Below are 19,783 nucleotides of genomic sequence, written 5' to 3'. Positions count from 1 at the left end.
AAAAGGCATGACAATAGCAATCAAGGAGTACCCACTGCCTCCTGGCATCGATAGAAAAAGGCCATCTGCAAGTTAAGTGCCAAGCCACCACGAGCCCGTTAGCTTTTACGCATGTGCAGTGAGTCATCTTAAAGTAAACTGGAATGCCATGTTTACCTTCCTCTCAACCAGCTTCCAGAACGACTTTTAGCTCAGTTGTACAACAGATGGCCTTACCCTTTAGTCTTTCAACAAACTTATCTCATTTAAGGTACCTATACCCACACAAAAACACTTTCTGCTCCCCACATCTCACCGTTAAGGCTCCAAGTACCTTTAATATGGCGGAGGCCGAGCCTGCGCAGTACAAGCAGAGAAGGCAAATAACAGTTTCTGGAATAACGTTACATGCCCTTCTTCCGGTATGGAAGACTATACCATTCCCATACCCTATAATTTTGTTTGTTCTATTTCACACATACAATTTTCCGAGACAAGATGTTCTAATTTAAGTCACAAGAAGATTCGTCTCTCCCTATTACTGTAACTGCTGCTTATATCGTCATGTCCCGGAAAGGTCCCTGTCTTCCCTGAATGGTCTCTACCAAGTTCACCTCCGGTTCTAGGTGTCATGGCTGCCCCGAGAGTCTAGGTAAGAGCTTGTTCCCGTGGTGCGGAGGGTCAAGGCCCACACCCGGAGACCTAGCGAGGTAAAGTTGCGTCTTGGTTGTAGAGACGACAACTTCTCCGCTTTCTCTGCAATGGCGGCGTCCGGGAGCGGTATGGCTCAGAAAACCTGGGAATTGGCCAACAATATGCAGGAAGCTCAGAGTATCGATGAAATCTACAAATACGACAAGAAACAGCAGCAAGAAATCCTGGCGGCGAAGCCCTGGACTAAGGAGTGAGGAGGTCCCTGGCGAGACGCAGGGGAGGGAAGGGTTGGCGGGAGTTTAAGAGACCCAGAGGGAGAGGGAGGTGAAAGGGGTGAAGAGCTTTCACCGACGGGGAGGGGGACAGAATATGCGCCTTGGATCTGCAAGTAGAGCCTAAGCCCTCCGCTGGGGCTTTGACTCCCCTTTCTGTCGCTTTAATCCATTTACCCCCGGATGATGTAAGGGGAGAACAACAAGCGGTGATTTGTCACTTCTGAACATCCGTATTGTCATATATGCCGCACACCCTGCCTTGAACCCAGTGTCGACATGCACCTTATTTGGGTCTTCAGCTATTCCCTTACTGGGGACCGCAGCTGTTTTCAGAAATCGAGTCAGCAGCTCAAGGTCTCAAAAATAGCTATGAGCTATTTTCTTTTATTTTCTTTTTTAACTAGAGGTGGGTCCTCGCTATGTCGCTCAGGCTGATCTCGAGCTCCTGCCTTCAAGCGATCCTCCCACCTTGGCCTTCCAAAATGCTGGAATTACAGGCGTGAGGCCTGGGTCTATAAAAGTTTTTTGATTGCTGGTAATTATTTCGGAGGCACACGGAGGCTCTACCTGGTCTCTACAATGTTACTCCATCAGTTCCCATAAGCCAGAAATTTTAAAAATCGAGCTTAAGACTTTTTGCCCTTCAACAATACCCATTTTTCCCTGGGAGTGGTGACAAGTCGAGGGATCTTTACCCATAATATTTATGTTTTCCTGAGAGCATCTCCTGAGAGATTTCCTGCTCTCAGGAAAAGATAATTATTACGGGCTATGTTTGAGAGAGAGTAAAAGGAGCACAAAAGCTAATGGTTAGATAGAAATGAGAGCTGTAGTCAACAAGAGGACATACTTCTACTGCCTCACAGTTTTTTTTACAAAGCTAGCCTTGTCTCTCAGTATTCAGATTCCACAATGGTGAATTGTGGAAGCATCTAGCTAGAGATTTCCACGTCATTTAATCTTTATGACAACCCAGTACAGTATATCCATCCTTTTTTTACAAATTAAAAAACAAGCAAATACATTATGTAATTTATGATCACACTGAAATAAGTGAACTCTTAGCTGACAAATAGTCAGACCTAAGATCAAACTTCACAGCTGTCACTAACTAGTTGACTGACCTTAGGAAATTTACTTATCCATCTTCATTTGTCATAGTGTGGAAATAAGACCTACCTATTGGTATTGTCATAGAGATTAGGTGAGATAATGTATAAAAAGAGTCGTCTAGAATATATGTAATAGGAGCACAGTAACTTGTCTTTCTTCTTTTCTCCAGTAAAGGGAGAAGCCAAGATTTCGATTCATGTCTTGATTTCCAACATGAGGTCTACACATTTTTCAGCTTTTGGTTGAAATCTGGCAAAGCATAGGAATTAAATTTGGATTCTTTCTGTGGGCAGACATCTAAAAAGGCTTTGTAGAGACATTGACTGACTGCTCTGTAAGGCTGCTTAAGTTGCTTGGTTGTCTGCTTGTTTCTGTAGCAGGTTGTGCATTTTAGGTTTGTGTACTCTTAAATATTTGGAAACTGTCGGCCTGCTTCACTGTCTAATTGTGGCTCTAATTATATTCATCCTAGCTGTCTTGGGCTGCACTAATGAGACCAAAATGTAATTTTATTCAAGAGTTTAATTCACTGATGACCAACTCTGAAATAATGATCATAGAAGACTAGGATATTATGGCTACTTTTTAATTTGAGGCTGTTATAACAGGGAAGCCCACCCTTCAACACTCTGTTCTTTGAGAGTAGGGTTAAGAGACAGGTTAATAATGCTGATAACAGCTAGCACTTATTAGGGTTCTAGTATGTGTAAGGTGCTAAGCTAAGCACTTTATATACATTATTTCATTTACTTTATCCTAATAACAATTATGACTATCCCTATTTACAGAAAAGGAAACCTAGGCATAGACATTACATGGTTGTCCCAATACCACAGCTAGGGAATGGCAATGTCAAGATTCAAACCTTAGCAGATGAATGTCAGAACCCACATTCTTAACCATTAGGCCAGAGGTTAGGCCTCAGAACAGTTAGGCACAACCATCCAAGCAGTCAGAATCCAAGATTGGGTGATTCCAGATTAATGGAGAAAAAGTCTATTGAACTGGTCATGTTATTCCCTTATTTAGCATATTAAAAAACTATTTCAGACTTTTCCCCTCCCCCAAGGGGGATACATTGCAGGACTATAACATACTTATTGTTTCCAGCCTACAAAAATTGTCCTTTTCTACTTTTTCTCCCCATAGTCTACACTCCCCTTCCATCGCTGTAAATTCCTTCAGTACTTACTCTTTATCTTCATAAAAACTTTTCTGAAATTTTACTTTATATAAGAAATTTAATTACATTGTGATTTTGTTTTGCAGTCACCATTACTTTAAGTACTGCAAAATCTCGGCATTGGCTCTACTGAAGATGGTGATGCATGCCAGATCAGGAGGCAACTTGGAAGTGATGGGTCTGATGCTAGGAAAGGTGGATGGTGAAACCATGATCATTATGGACAGCTTTGCTTTGCCTGTGGAGGGCACTGAAACTCGAGTAAATGCTCAGGCTGCTGCATATGAATACATGGCTGCATACATAGAAAATGCCAAACAGGTAAAAATGTTGTTTCTTATAGTTTAGTAAGTGCAAGTTAGAGTCTCAAGGTGACTTTTGAGTTTCTAGACTTAAAATTATCCCTTTTATAGGAAATGTTATATTTAAATTTTAATGATTTATATGTAAAATGTACGAGATTAAAAGCCTGGTAAGATTTATAGCATGGTTTTTTGTTTTTGTTTTTTGTTTTTTTTTTTCAAGACAGGGACTCACTCTGTTGCCCAGGCTAGAGTACAGTGGCGTGATCTTGGCTCACTGCAACCTCCACCTCCTGGGCTCAAGCAATTCTCCCTCCTCAGCCTCCTGAGTAGCTGGGACTACAGGCGTGCACCAGTAGGCCTGGATAATTTTTGTATTTTTAGTAGAGATGGATTTTGCCGTGTTGGCCTGACTGGTCTCAAACTCCTGACTTCAAGTGATCTGCCCACCTTGGCCTACCAAAGTGCTGGGATTATAGACATGAGCCACCATGCCCTTCCATAATTTTTGTATTTTTAGTAGAGACAGGTTTTCTCTGTGTTGGCCAGGACAGGAGTGTTGGCCACTCCTGTCCTCAAGTGATCCACCCACCTCAGCCTCCCAAAGTGCTGGGATTACAGGCATGAGCCACTGCACCCGGTCTATGGCATGGATTTTATTTTTTTTTAAATAAACTCTCACACTTATTACCAGATATGTGTTTAAAATAAAAAATTTGGAAACAATCTAACTCAGTTCCTGAGTATAAAACTGGCTAAATAAATTATGGTATATCCCATCAGTGGACTGCCAAGCAGCCTTTAAAAGAAAAAAAGAAAAAAAGGTAACCATCATGTATATTGATGACTTATGTGAAGCAAACTCCAAAGCAGTTTATTGAGTGAAAAAGCAAAGTGTAAAACATTATTATTGTTACGTGGTATGCTACTGTGTGTGTTTTTATCAATCTATATATATGCAAAGAATATGTATTCTGTATAGAAAGAATATCTCTAAGGGTAAGCAATTGCCTATAGATTTCACATCTGGGCTGATAAAACTGGGTAATTGAGCAGAAAGAGATGGGAAGGAGACTGGTTACCTTTATTGTACTGGTACCTTGTAAATTAATTAAAGAGTAATCTTAAACTTTTTTGCCCCTTCATTTGTTAGGTTGGCCGCCTTGAAAATGCAATCGGGTGGTATCATAGCCATCCTGGCTATGGCTGCTGGCTTTCTGGGATTGATGTTAGTACTCAGATGCTCAATCAGCAGTTCCAGGAACCATTTGTAGCAGTGGTGGTAAGAATTTTAAAACTAGTTTAATTAAGTTCTTTATGAAGATTTGCTGAAGCAAGTATACTGAGAAATAATAACAGTGTAGTAAAGAGAAATTGCTCTGGTGTCAGTCTGCCTAGATTTCAATGTGAATTCCATCTCCTAGAAGCTGGGACTTTGAGCAAGTGTTTTTAACCACTGTGTATCTCACTTCCCCCCTCTATAAAATGTGGATAGTCATAGCATCTATGTCTCAGTGCCAGCTCATCATAGGCATTCAATCAGTGTTGACTGATCTGAGATAAGCAGGAATTGCTAGAGCAGCTCTTATTATGTTCAGGGTGTTTTAAGTGCAATCCAGTTTTATGAGGAAGGTAGGAATTATTCATCTCTTAAAAGGAAAAAAGAAAACTTTAAAAAGAGATGAGCAAACCTTCAAATAATATTCTTAAATATTATAATAATTCTAATCTCTAAGTTAGCTGTGAGACACTTATATTACCCTCTTACTGAACTTTTATGGTTTTTTGGTTTGTTTATTCTTATTTGGTTATTGTGTATGTATATAGTGTTATATGTATGTATACATTTCTAGGTTAATAATGTTTCAATAAAAGGCATACAGTTTTATATCAGTAAATATTAAATATATCTTTCTTATAGATTGATCCAACAAGAACAATATCTGCAGGGAAAGTGAATCTTGGCGCCTTTAGGACATACCCAAAGGTAACTTTTTTTTTTTTTTTAAGAGATAGATAGAGTCTCACTGTGTTACCTAGGCTGGAGTACAGTGGCTATTCACAGGCATGATCATAGTGTACTAGCCTTCATCTCCTAGGCTCAAGCCAACTCAGCCTCCCAAGTAGCTGGGACTGTAGGAATGCTTAGTAATTTTTAAAATTATAAGTCCTTACATGTTTTAAATTCCAAATATTTGACTTATTATTAAAGACATTAGCAATATCTCTTTTTGTTAAAACAATTTAATAATATTTACAAAATAGTAAACTACCACAAGCTGTCCCTAGCAAAGGGTAATACATTTATGTTATATATTGTTAATTTTACTGGGAAAGCAGTCTTTAATAACTATCTGTGTGCCTGTGGCATTCTGACAGGTACTAGAGAAAAAACGAGCTAAATCTATAGGTCTGTTTCCTTCCCTGGCAGGAGCCTGCAATCTAAAATAGTTAATTAGAACAAAAGTACATCACCTAAGGAGAAGAAAAATAAATCTGTAAGCAAAATCCAGCCTATAGCCACCAAACAGGGTAGGGGGAAAGTAGAAACAGTATTTTTTTTTTTTTATTAGAGTGCTCATGTTAAGTATTTGCCTCCCAAAATTAATAATCCTATAATTAGAAAGCTGCATAGAAAACATGATGTTTTTCTCGTTTATATATATATATTTTTAATCTTCTGTTTGCCTCATTTTTGTTTAGGGCTACAAACCTCCTGATGAAGGACCTTCTGAGTACCAGACTATCCCACTTAATAAAATAGAAGATTTTGGTGTACACTGCAAACAGTAAGTAATTTAAAAAGATATCTGGGCCAGGCATGGTGACTCACACCTATAATCCCAGCACTTTGGGAAGCCAAAGTGAGAGAATTGCTTGAGGACAGGAATTCAACACTAGCCTGGGCAACATAGTGAGATCCCATCTCTACAAAACATGTTATAAAAGTTAGCCAGATGAGGTGGCACAGTCCTATAGTCCCAGCACTCAGGAGGCTGAAAGAAACCATAGATATCAACCAGTCCAAGGCCGTTTTTTACAGATGAGAAAAAAGGCACAAAATACATTTCATGATAGCTTTTACAATAATAGTATATGAATTTAGGTGAATGTTTGCATTTTTAAATTTTTTTCTTTTGCATTTTTTATTAATGTTTCAAACTAGCATGTCATTTGCCTTTTACACAACCTAAACATTTTTTCAATGTACAAGATACTTGGCCTATATAAAATTATGATAAGATAAAGATGGGTTCAGGGCCAGCTGACACTAGCATGTCTACAGCCCTCAAAATATATAATTTCTACTGAACAAAGATTCTTTCTAATCTTTGAAAGATTTGAAAGATTAAAGAAGCCATATTAAAAAGTTAAAGTTATAAAGTATAAGAATTCTTACTAAAAACCACTGTATTACATACCTTCCCCCACGACCCACAAGACATGGTCTTGCTCTGTTGCCCAGGCTGGAGTGCAGTAGCATGATCTTGGCTTACTGCAACCTCCACCACCTGGGTCCAAGCAATTCTCTTGCCTCAACATCCCAAGTAGCTGGGATTACAGGCGCATGCCACCACACCCAGCTAATTTTTGTATTTTTAGTAGAAACGGGGTTTCACCATGTCGGCCAGGCTGGTCTCAAACTCCTTACCTCATGATCCACCTGCCTTGGCCTCCCAAAGTGCTGGGATTACAGGTGTGAGCCATCATGCCCAGCCTACATACTTTTTTTAATGGTGAATTTTATGATGTATGAATTATATCTTAAATTTTTTTAATGTTAAAGAAGTCAATGGGGACAGTTTTATCTACCTTCTAAAAATATCTCACCACCTCTCTTACTATCATTTTCACCCAAGCCACTGCCATCTGGAGCCTCAGTCAAGCACTTGCTTTCTGGCGAGTCTTTCTACTTGTGCCCTTCACTTCTTAAAGCTCTGTTTTCAGCCAGACTGATTCTGTTAAGATCTGTAAGTCAGATCATACTCTTCCTTTTCAGAATGACTTCCCATCTCACCAAGAACAAGATCCTTAGTCCTTATCACAGACTACACAACTCTATCACTGAACTTTTGCTGGTCTGCAATCCAGCCATATTGACTTCCTTATGGTTTGTCAAATGTGCCAGCAGGCTCATGGCTCAGGGCACTGGCACTTGCTGTTCCCTCTGCCTAGAACACTCTTATTTCCATGTGGCTCACTTAACTACTTTAAGCATTGAGTATCTGTTTACAGGGTCGTCCTAATAGAAAATGTTCATTAGTTCATTAGGCATGATCATGATGTACTATTTTATCTATGTAAAATAACACCTTCTGTTTCCTCTTTCCCCGCTTTTTCTTCTTAGCACTTGTAACCATCTGATATGTTTTGACATATTTTTTTCTGACCCCTTTAGAATGTGAACACAAATTTACTGCTGTATCCTTGGATTTGAAACAGGGCATACCACATAGAAGAGTGGGCACCAAAAAAAATTACTGCTTATAAATGATTATCTAGTGCCCCCTTTTCTCTGTACCACTTATCCCAACTTCAAAGAATACTTTGGCTACCAATGTGCTACTACTGCTCTATTTTTCTGTTTAGAGGTTCTTAGAAAATTCTAGAATTTCTAAAATTGAATTTTTAAATATATGTGGTTTTCAATAATCTCTGACATATTTCTGTAAATACAATTCTCTTCCTTTGTTTTTTGGTTTCTGTTTTTTTATTTGAGATGGAGTCTCACTAGGTTGCCCAGGGACTACAGGCACACCACCGTGCCCGGTTATAGAAAAAATACATATTCAGATAGAGGTTTAGTGTTAATTATTTAATTTGCCCTATTAAAAGGAATTTAAATAATTCCTGTTTGAGAGACTTGCTCCTAAGCCTGGAAACACCTTTGCTGTGATACTTTAATCTTCAGAGGAACTCTCAATTTTTTTTATTTATATTGAGTTGCAGTGGTATCAAAGGTTTATACTTTGAAACAAAAAAGATTGAGATACTTTATGTTTTCTGTATTCAAACAGATCTAATTTCCCTGTTTGTCTATTTCATTAGTTTATCCTTCTGTCTTCTTTAAATAACTTTTTTTTAAAAGATCTTGTTGCATACCAAGCCTTAAATAACTTTCTTTTGTCTAATACCTTACCTTGCCACTCTGAAATATGAGCCTACCAAAGAGGGATAGCTACTTTGCTGGCAGCCTACATTGCTAAAGATTAGAATTTTGAACCTAGAATTGCTAGAATATTCAAAAATGATCTTTTTTTTTTTTGAGACGGAGTCTCGCTCTGTCACCCAGGCTGGAGTGCAGTGGTGCGATCTCGGCTCACTGCAAGCTCCGCCTCCCAGGTTCACGCCATTCTCCTGCCTCAGCCTCCCGAGTAGCTGGAACTATAGGCGCCCGCCACCACGCCCAGCTAATTTTTTGTATTTTTAGTAGAGATGGGGTTTCACCGTGTTAGCCAGGATGGCGTGGATCTCCTGACCTCGTGATCTGCCCACCTCAGCCTCCCAAAGTGCTGGGATTACAGGCATGAGCCACCATGCCCAGCCCAAAAATGTTCTTTTTTGTGTGTGTGATGGAGTCGCACTCTGTTGCCTAGGCTGCAGTACAGTTGCGCCGTCACGGCTCACTGCAACCTCTGCCTCCCAGGTTCAAGTGATTCTCCTGCCTCAGCCTCCGAAGTAGCTGGGATCACAAGCACGCACCACCACACCCAGCTAATTTTTGTATTTTTAGTAGAGACAGGGTTTCACCATGTTGGCCAGGCTGGTCTCGAACTCCTGACCTCAGGTGATCTGCCTGCCTCAGCCTCCCAAAGTGCTGGGATTACAGGCATGAGCCACTGCGCCCAGCATGATGTCTTTAATTTATTATGTTTTATTTCTTCACTGCTGAACTTTAATCAGTAAACATTTTTGCACTTTGGGAGTCTGAGGTGGGTGGATCACTTGAGGTCAGGAGTTCGAGACCAGCCTGGACAACATGGTGAAACCCCATCCCTGCTAAAAATACAAAAAATTAGCTGGGCATGGTGGTGGGCACCTATAATCCCAGCTACTCGGGAGGCTACGGCAGGACGATCACTTAAACCTGGGAGGCAAACGTTGCAGTGAGCCCAGATTGTGCCACTGCACACCAGCCTAAGTGACAGAGCGAGATGCGGCTCAGAAAAAGCAGTCTGTTTTTAAAAGGGTGCCCATGTGTCTTTATCTTTTGCACCACTAACCTCTGAGTCTGAACCTCTCTCTCTTCTCATCTGCCCTTCTGCAGTGGCTTCCTTTGTGGAATCCCTGCCTCTAGTTTCTCTCCTGTAACATCTCCCAATGGTACTGCCACAGCCAGGCTTCTATAAAACACCCGTTTGACTGTATTATTACTCTACTCAAGTACCTTCCATTCTACTCAAGCACCTTCCAAGAGTCCCAGGTATCTACAGGATAAAGTTTAAGTTTCTTTCTTTTTTTTTTTTTAAGACAGAGTCTCGCTCTTGTGCAGGCTGTAGTGCAATGGCGCGATCTTGGCTCACTGCAACCTCCACCTCCTGGGTTCAAGTGATTCTTCTGCCTCTGCCTCCCAAAGTTTGGCCGGGTACTGTGGCTCCCAGCACTTTGGGAGGCCAAGGCAGGGAGATCACCTGAGGTTGGGAGTTCAAGACCAGCCTGACCAACATCGTGAAACCCCCATCTCTACTAAAAATACAAAAATTAGCTGGGCGTGGTGGAGGGTGCCTGTAGTCCCAGCTACTTGGGAGGCTGAGGCAGGAGAATCGCTTGAACTCAGGAAGCAGAGGTTATGGTTAGCTGTGATCGCGCCATTGCACTCCAGCCTGGGCAACCGAGCAAGACTCCATCTCAAAAAAAAAAAAAAAAAAAAAATGTTCTTAACCTTTTATGTAACATCCTTCACCACCTAGACCCCAGCATAGCTTTCTAGCTTCCCCTCACATAATTCTTCTCTTGCTAAATTTTCCAGCTAAACCCATTGCCTTATTATCCCTTACATGTCTTTCCTTTTTGTGTGTTGATGCTCTCTGCCTAATGCCCTCCTTGCTCTCCACATATCCGTACCATAGACTCAAAAATGGTTACCCTACACCTTGCCTTTTCCCTGAGGCTTCTCAGACAGTTCTAGCTCCAAGTGATCACTTGAGCTTCTCTATATGAAGAATACTTATTAATCTCTAACCTTTAGTTGGTAGGTGATTCATTTTATATAGCACTGTAGCATCACTTATTGTTATTCAATGTATATCTTCATATTTAATTTTTTTGTGGGTTTAGACCACATCCCCCATATAAATGTTGAGTTCCTTAAGGTAAAGATGTCTCTTATCCTTTTTTATATCCGTTGATACACAGAAGCATGTGTAAGTTTAAGATGTAAGTTTACATCTTAAAAATACATATATTTTTCAGACATTTAACTAGATTTTTCCTTACTATGCCCTGATGATAAATTAAGCACCTTTGAAAGTGGGAGCAATTACTTTGGATGCCTTAAGGACCTACCTTAAAATTTGCTTTTCAAAAAGCAGTAGGTCCTAACTGGGGAATTAGGAAGGGAATAATGGAATCCACATGTCATTTTTATTATTTTAAAGAGACTAACAAAAATTGTAGTTGACTCTAGAGAGGCAGCTCATTAAGTTTATGTGCTGTTGGCTTAATTTATAAACTCAGTAACAGGAATAAACTTGTCATTCAGAAGTTTTGACTGGTTGTTAATAACATTTTGGGAATTTCTGGGCTCTACAGAAAAAAAGGAATAAAACAAGAAGTTTAGTAGGAGATTTGGATCCACAACCCTTGAAGTGTGAGGAAACCATGGTTAGCTCTTGCCTCATTGGAATAAAAACTAAAACATGAATATTTGAGAATAAAGTGTAATTCACTTAAAACTAGCCATAACTTTTATGTGATGTAGTTGAATATTTTTTTTTACTTACTAAATTTTGTGCTTTTATTTCATAGATATTATGCCTTAGAAGTCTCATATTTTAAATCCTCTTTGGATCGCAAATTGCTCGAGCTGTTGTGGAATAAATATTGGGTGAATACGTTGAGTTCCTCTAGCTTGCTAACTGTAAGTACTATACTTGTAAGGAATGCATTTGAATTTTATCTAAGCTCCATAGACCTTTAATATCTCAAACACTGTTTCACAGAAAGGCTGTACCTGACTTGGCCAAGACACCAGGGCTAGAGTGGGATTCTGCACCACCAGAGCTGGATTAGGATGCTAGGCCAATTCAGGATCTGTGTCATGACTCACAGAGACCAAGTCTAAGTAGCAAATAGAGTGTCCAGATCAGGGTGAGATCTGCCCCTGCCATAAAGAGATTTATGGATTAAAAAAAAAATACACATACTGATTTTTGTGTGTCAAGTGTCTCAGCTTGGACTCTTGATTACAAGTAACAGGATACCTAATGAAACTAGCTTAAACAAGAAAGGGAATTGTCTAAGTTGCAAAGTTGAGGAATAGGGCTTAACTCAGGCACAGCTAAGTTTGCATTCAAACAATATTATGAGGTCTTGGTTTTTTTTCTCTCTCTTAGCATTGATTTCATCTTAGTTACCGCTACTTTTAGGCTTCATGTGAAAGCAAGACAGCAGCTTTAGCTTTAGACCTCCAAGCCTCTCAGTTTCATGTTCAAAGAGAAGATCAAGATACACACACACACACATACTCAAACACACACTCACATTCCCAGGCAAAACTTCATTGTGTCTGACTGGCTTTACTTAATCACATGCCTTTCTTTAGGCCTGGTGTGGGCCAACTGAATAAGCTTGATGAGTGGCTAGGGCCACAGCAAGTGCTTTACTGCTGGGCCACATCGTAGAAAACTCCTTCAGGAGCTCAAGGACTAAAAATGGGTAAGGAGAGGTTCCCACAGGGAATCAGAATAGCATTACTTTAAAGCAGTAGATACTGGGAGACACATCGCAGTATATATCTATATAGTGGTTAGAACCACAGGATTTAGAATTAAATAAACTGGGTTTGGAGAATATGAGCTACAGCAGCAGGAGTCATAGCAGGACCAGCACTTAGAAGTTTCTTACGCTCTTTGATCGAGTATTGGTTGAAAGGAGTACAGCTGAAACTGTAACCAAAGGAGGCATTACACTTCCAGAAAAATCTTAAGGTAAAGCATTGCTAGCAACGGTAGTAGCTGTTGGATTGAGCTTTCAAGGAAAAGGTGGATTCAGCCAGTTAATGTGAAAGTTAGAGATAAAGAATTATTCTCCCAGAATATGGAGGCACCAAAGTAGAGAACTACTTTGCCACTCTTCAGGTTTATTCAGTTGACCTGGAAGGCCAAGGATTTGATTTTTTTTTTTTTTTTTTTTTTTTGAGACAGGGTCTCTGTCTGTTGTCCAGGCTAATGTGGTGGCATGATCTCAGCTCACTGCAGCTTCAACCTCCCAGGCTTGAGCGATCCTCCCGCCTCAGCCTCCCAAGTAGCTGGTATTACAAGGGTGAGCCACCACACCTGGCTAATTTTTGTATCTTTTTGTGGAGACAGGGTTTTGCCATGTTGCCCAAGCTGGCTTCATGAACTCCTAGGTTTGAGCAATCTGCCCGCCTTGGCCTCCCAAAGTGCTAGCATTACAGGCTGTGAGCCACCATGCCTAGCCAGATTATTTCTTATTTACAGATGCTGACATTCTTAGAAAGTATATAGACTGAAGTAAATCACTATTGAAATGCCATCAACATGAAGCTGCTCATTGCACTTAAGTTCCGAAATATTTAATTATGTAAATTTCCATGTCTCTTCTATAATAAATGATATCTATACTAAAAAATAAAATTGACTTTGAAAACAACTCTGTCACTTTACTAGTTCTGAGTGACTTTCAGAAAGTTATTTAATGTGACTAAGCATTTCTTTGTTGTGAAATGGTGATATACTACATACATCATTAAGTACTCTGAGAGAATTAAATGGGCTACTTTATATAAAGCAATTAGTAAAGTGTCTGGCATATAATAAAGCCTCAGTAAATGATTTTTTTTTTAATTTGGTGCATTATATTCATGGGAAAAGACTTCACTTAAGCCTGTTATTTACTGGAATTTTTTTTAGGCTAGTCAAGTGAAGCAGTGTATTTACTGTTATTTTAAATACAACTCTGACAAGCTTTCTGTTCTTTTTTTTCTTTTTTCCTTTTTTTTTAAATTTTATTTTATTTTGAGACAGGATCTCACTCTGTTGCCCAGGCTGAAGTACAGTGGTACAATCACATCTCACTATAGCCTGGACCTCCTGGACTTAGGTGATTTTCCCACCTCAGCCTCCTGAGTAGCTGGGACTACAGGGATGTACACCACCATGCCTGACTAATTTTCTGTATTTTTTCATAGAGACAGGGTTTCACCATGTTGTCCAGGGTGGTCTGGAGCTCCTGGGCACAAGTCTTCTGCCCACCTCGGCCTCACAAAGTGCTGGGATTACAGGCATGAGCCATGGCGACCAGCATTTGTTCTTATTTCTTATCTTTAGTAGTCAGAAGTAGCAAATTAGGATGGAGAATGATCATAATAGCAAATATGTGTTACATGCTTCCTATGTGCCAGACACTGCTAAGTGCTTTATATGTGTTGTTTCCTTAGAGGCAAGTATACTAATAGCAGCCAGAAGTGACACCTGATGGCAAGGGGAGAAAACACTGTAAGACCAGAGCAGTCTGAACCTTTGTATAAGGCAAGCAGATCTACCTACTCAGCCCAATGTCTGTCCCTGTATTCCAGCACTGCATAGATGAGGACATTAATAATCAAGAAAAGGTTAAATTACATTTCTGCCTTTTTGTTGTTTTATGTATAGTACATTGCAGCATTTTAAGAACAAATATGTAGACATATGTTCAACTTCTCTCTTCCCCCAGCTAAGGAAGTTAATTATAGCATGTAACCTAAGTTATTTTCTAATTTAAGAAATTAGTTTACTATATTCATTTTGTGTACATTTGAAATGTAATTGGATATCTTTTATTGTCATTTTAATAGTATAACTATTTCTGGTAGCCTATATTTTTATGGCTTAAATAGCTCTATAAACTTTAGGGTTTTTTCCAAGTCTGTGGGAGGAAAAACATACTGGTTTCCTAAACCATTTAGATCCAGACAAAATGAATATACTTGCATCTTTTAAAAATACTAAGTTTGTAAAAATCACTGGAAGAACTGGTATGGCAGCAAATAACTTTTCTTGTTTGGTGACTGACTGTCTTTCCTTGCAAACTGAGCAAATAGAATGACATGCTACTTTTTGCCAACTAGTTTATTTCCTCTTCACACTCTTCTATTGAAGATCTAGGAAAGAAATATAATGTATACTTAATAACTTTGTGAAATTTTTTGTGTGTTTTAGACTACAATTAAAAAAGTATACCCCATAAAAATATTGGTAAAATATGTAATATTATAGTTTTTTAAATGTAGGTATGCATGTAAGCATATAGCAATGCTCTGTAATTGTGGTTAAAGCTAAATGAAGAGATTATAAATGTGTTTGTTTTCTTCTTTATATTGCTCTACATTTTCCAAATTTTTTTGTATAATTATTAATTTTGTAACCAGAAAAGATTTTTTTTTTTTTTTTTTTTTTTTTTTTTAAAAAGACAGAGTTTTGCCCTGTAGCCCAGCCCAGTCTGGAGTACAGTGGCGCGATCTCGGCTCACTGCAACCTCCTCTGCCTCCTGGGTTCAAGCGATTCTCCTGCTTCGGCCTGGANACTGCAACCTCCGCCTCCTGGGTTCAAGTGATTCTCCTGCCTCAGCCTCCCAAGTAGCTGGGATTACAGGCTCCTGCCACCACGCCCAGCTATTTTTTTTTGTATTTTTAGTAGAGATGGGGTTTCATCTTGTTGGCCAGGCTGGTCTCAAACTCGACCTCAGGTGATCCACCTGCCTCAGCCTCTCAAAATGCGGATTATAGGCATGAGCCACCGCGCCCGACCCAGAAAAGCTTTTAAAATGTTATTTTTATCAATATTGTCATAAGTACTAATTCTAAAAGTTCAACAAAAATAATAGCAAAATCAGCTAATATTACTAAGCCTTTACTAGGTGTCATGGACAGTGCCAAAAATTTTATATGCATTACTTCATTTAATTTTCACTGTAGCTCTAAAGTAGGAATTATCGACTCCCTTACCATTTTCAGAAGAGAACCTGGAGGCATACCTCAGGCCTTCAACTAATCTGCCATACTTCCAGAACTTGGACTTAGGTCTGTATACTTGACAGCCTCCCATAATAACAAATATTAGATTTAAGCAGTCAAGGAGAAAAATTCCAAGTAATCTTGAAATTATAAAAGGGAAAACATCTATCTACACTTGAACTACCTGAATTTGGAAGCAGATTTGCAAATGTAATTTGATTTCTCTTCTCACTGACTATTCACTCAGATTTTATAGTGGAATTCTTTGCAAATGAAATATTCTTTGTAGGAAATTAGTTTACATTAAAATAGATTTTTTAAATGGTAGACTTGTGTTTTGTAGTGACACAATACCATTTTCCCCACAGAATGCAGACTATACCACTGGTCAGGTCTTTGATTTGTCTGAAAAGTTAGAGCAGTCAGAAGCCCAGCTGGGACGAGGGAGTTTCATGCTGGGTTTGGAAACGCATGACAGAAAATCAGAAGACAAACTTGCCAAAGCTACGAGAGACAGGTAAGAGTAAATCTGTAAGATTCTTGTTGCCCCTAACTCTTTTTCTTTCAAAATTTGCAAACAATAGTAGGATTCAGATTCCTTATGGCTCAACTTAGTTACGACTTAGAACGGTACCTGAATATTAACTTCTTGGAAACTTTAGGAGCTGTCAGACACAAGTTTTAACTTTGAAAAATTTAGGATACATCAGGTAAGAACATTAAAAGGCTTAAATCAAAGATCTAAGCAGTGTTATGGAACACTCCCAGTCACCTTTTCTAAGTTCAACTAGAAAGTGTAACAAAGAAAACCAGCCCTTCAGTGGATCTTTAAAGTGTGTGTGTGTGTGTGTGTAAGTAACTAGGATTTCTTTTTTTTTAGACAGAGTCTTGCTCTGTCACCCAGGCTGGAGTACAATGGTACAATGGTGTGATCTTGGCTCACTGCAACCTCCGCCTACTGGATGCAAGCGATTCTCTTGCCTCAGCCTCCTAGGTAACTGGGAATATAGGCACTCACCATCATGCCTGGCTAATTTTTTTGTATTTTTTGTAGAGATGGAGTTTCACCATGTTGGCCAGGCTGATCTTGAACTCCTGACCTCAGGTGATCCACCCACCTGGGCCTCCCAAAGTGCTGGGATTACAGGCACGAACCACCGCGCCCAGCCAAAATTAGGATTTCTTAAATTTATAATATTTTAATATTCAATAAAGCTTTAAATCCTAAGATATTACGGAAGTGATTGTCTCTCTCTTAAATTGTGCTTCTAAAACAGTAATTTGGTATCCCAAATTTTACTACCAAAGATTTTATTAGGAACAAATTTGGGATATGTTCTCTAATAACTTATGAAATAATTATGTGGACCTTCAGATATATAGGCTATACAAAGTTGCATAGATTAACAACATTTACTTTCACAGAAATTTGAATTTTAGGCTGGGCACAGTGGCTCACACCTGTAATCCCAGCACTTTGGGAGGCCAAGGCGGGCAGATCACCTGAGGTCAGGAGTTCAAGACCAACCTGGCCAACATGGTAAAAGCCCGTCTCTACTAAAAATACAAAAATTAGCCAGGCGTGGTGGCGGGCGCCTGTAATCCCAGCTACTCGGGAGGCCGTGGCAGGAGCATCGCCTCAACCCAGGAGGTGGAGATTGCAGTGAGCCAAGATGGCGCCATTTCACTCCAGCCTGGCCAACAAGAATGAACCTCTGTCTCAAAAAAAGAAAGAAGGAAAAGAAATTTGAATTGTAATGCAATAATTAGGGGCAGAAAGGAAGGGAGAACTACATTGACTTCTATACACACTTACATGTTGGTATCTATTTTAAGAACTGGTTTGGTTTATAGGGAAAAGAGGAGAAAAGGGTACCTGAAGTGTATCCTGGGATTGGAGGTCATTTTGGGTTAGCCTTATTTCACTGCCATCTACTCAGTGGGTTTTTAGAAGGTAGAGCTAGTGGCCTGCATAAAAGTTGCATTTTTCGGCTGGGCATGGTGACACATGCTTATAATACCAGCACTTTGGGAGGCCAAGGCAGGCATATTGCTTGAGCTCAAGAGTTCAAAACCAGCCTGGGCAACATGGCAAAACCCCATCTCTGCAAAAATTACAAAAAAAATTAGCTGGGCATGGTGGCACACATCTGTGGTTCTAGCTACTTAGGAGCCTGAGGCACAAGAATCACTGGAGCCTAGGAGGCAGAGGTTGCGGTGACCCATGATTGTGCCACTGCACTCCAGCCTGGGTGACAGAGTGAGACACTGTCTCCAAAAAAAAGTATTTTTCGTTGGCATTAGTTGTCATTTTAGATACTTGCTTTGAGTGTGTGTTTTGTTCCTCTGTCTTTATGTATGTAATTTATCATTTATCTACATTTATTTCTCAATGTCTTATGAAGCAAAAATTTTACTATGGCAATGTCTTCAATTATATAAGAAATAGAACAGAAGTAGTAATCAAAAGTAGAGTATTTTCCTTTTTGCAGTAGCTTTACAAGAATTGCATCTCTTCTGAATATTGATGGGGTTTTTTCATTGCTTTTTGCCTTATACTTTTTATCATTTCTAAAATCTAAGGCCTTCACCCGCTAATCTAACTTTGACTTCTAATTGTTGGAGGACAATTGCTTGTGATTATTTCAGGAAAAAAATAGTATTCTTCAAAATTATTTTTCAAATTATCCCAAGTAATAAACAAGGAATAACAGATTATAATGTAATATAATATTGGAATCAATCTCTAATTACAGGTTTGTATAATTTTACTCACCTTCTAAAACAGAACAATTGTATCAAATTTTATGTGTCATTATCTTGTGAAAGTTCTAGTAAGTAATGAAATGGTTAAAAAGACATGTGGAAAACTAATAAAATAACAAGGGAAAACTTCACATTGGGGTGGTTTGAGAAGTATGAATAAAACCAAACTCATTGGAGTTACATGGATGGATTGGGGCTGATCTTCTGTGTTTGAAATAGTTTTCAATTTATGACATCATGTGATGTGTGTTTTGTTTTCCAGCTGTAAAACTACCATAGAAGCTATCCATGGATTGATGTCTCAGGTTATTAAGGATAAACTGTTTAATCAAATTAACATCTCTTAAACGGTCTCTGAGAAGTACTTTACCTGAAAGACAGTATGAGAAAAATATTCAAGTAACACTTTAAAACCAGTTACCCAAAATCTGATTGGAAGTATAAGGTGCTCTGAAGTGTCCTAAATATTAACATCCTGTAATAAAACTCTTTAAAATGAATTGTCCTTTCATTTTTTTGTGGGAAGATTCACAATATTTTTCTAGTATCCATTATGGTTCCTGAATATGAGAGAAAATATATTTATTAGAACTTTCTATTTTTAAGAGTTTAGACTAACTAAATTAGTCAAAGAATTTCAGCATTTCACTTGCCATACTGTCAGAACCACTTTTCAATTTGTCCCTTCTTTTGACTGTCTATAAGTAAAATATAATTTAACAGTTAATTATTTTAATAATGTAACAGGAACACTTTTAATGTTCCTACAAAACATTAGCTGAGTGGTACCATAAATTATTTTCCTGAAAATCAAATATTTATTAGAGACAGCCTAGCACAGGGTATCTAGTCCTTCACATATTCATCACATACCTTTCCTGAACAGGCGACTGTTACTCTCTGGAAATACGCTAAACAAGCTGGACATGGCCACTGTCCTCACAGAACTTCTGGAGGCTAAAGCTTAATTAACAAGAACTTAAAGATACTGCTATGAGGGGAGAAATAAAGTGTGTTGGGGACTCTTGAGGAGGAATGCATATCCTCAAGAGGGGTTGGCAGAGTTGGCTTCCTGAAGGATGTGGCCTGACCATTAAGTTGAAATATGAAAGGATTAGTCAGAAAGAGTAATAGGGAGGTGATTACTATTACAGGCAGGGAGTACAGCAGTATGTAGAAGCTCAGAGGTAGAAAGCAAGAACCTAAAACCTTCAAGGAAATGAGATTCAGTTAGACTTAAGATTGGTAAGTAGAGCCAAGCATGGTGACTCACACCTGTAACCCCAGCACTTTGGGAAGCTAAGGCAGGAGAATTGCTTGAGCTCAGCAATTCGAG

At 39.1% G+C, this 19,783-nt stretch overlaps 1 protein-coding gene across 4 annotated transcripts; it reads left to right on the top strand.

The window, feature by feature from the left end:
- The first annotated feature begins 387 nt into the window (after positions 1-387).
- On the top strand, positions 388-18,947 carry COPS5 (COP9 signalosome subunit 5). 4 transcript variants are annotated; one of them, XM_025395262.1, is made up of 10 exons: positions 434-631; positions 713-883; positions 2,191-2,239; positions 3,291-3,525; positions 4,660-4,788; positions 5,428-5,493; positions 6,210-6,295; positions 11,475-11,586; positions 16,050-16,198; positions 18,710-18,947. In XM_025395262.1, exons 1-10 carry the CDS (start codon positions 574-576, stop codon positions 18,792-18,794), a joined length of 1,140 nt encoding a protein of 379 aa, XP_025251047.1. In that variant the 5' UTR covers positions 434-573; the 3' UTR covers positions 18,795-18,947. The 4 variants fall into 4 exon arrangements, with proteins under 4 accessions (XP_025251049.1, XP_025251048.1, XP_025251047.1 ...); XM_025395264.1 differs by lacking the exon at positions 2,191-2,239 and having other exon boundaries at positions 388-631; XM_025395263.1 differs by lacking the exon at positions 2,191-2,239 and having other exon boundaries at positions 410-883.
- The last annotated feature ends 836 nt before the right edge of the window (positions 18,948-19,783 follow it).

The sequence above is a fragment of the Theropithecus gelada genome, chromosome 8 (genome assembly GCF_003255815.1).
Source record: "Theropithecus gelada isolate Dixy chromosome 8, Tgel_1.0, whole genome shotgun sequence".
Taxonomy (NCBI): Eukaryota; Metazoa; Chordata; class Mammalia; order Primates; family Cercopithecidae; genus Theropithecus; species Theropithecus gelada.
This window is presented reverse-complemented; position numbering and strand designations above follow the sequence as displayed.

What these genes read in the sequence shown, in the direction of transcription:
- COPS5 (XM_025395262.1), top strand. Translation starts at nt 574, where the DNA reads ATGGTCTCTACCAAGTTCACCTCCGGTTCTAGGTGTCATGGCTGCCCC. An exon ending in GTCTTGATTTCCAACATGAG is followed by an intron (nt 2,240 to 3,290) that starts GTCTACACATTT and finishes TTTGTTTTGCAG; the next exon opens with TCACCATTACTTTAAGTACT. An exon ending in TTTGGTGTACACTGCAAACA is followed by an intron (nt 6,296 to 11,474) that starts GTAAGTAATTTA and finishes TTTATTTCATAG; the next exon opens with ATATTATGCCTTAGAAGTCT.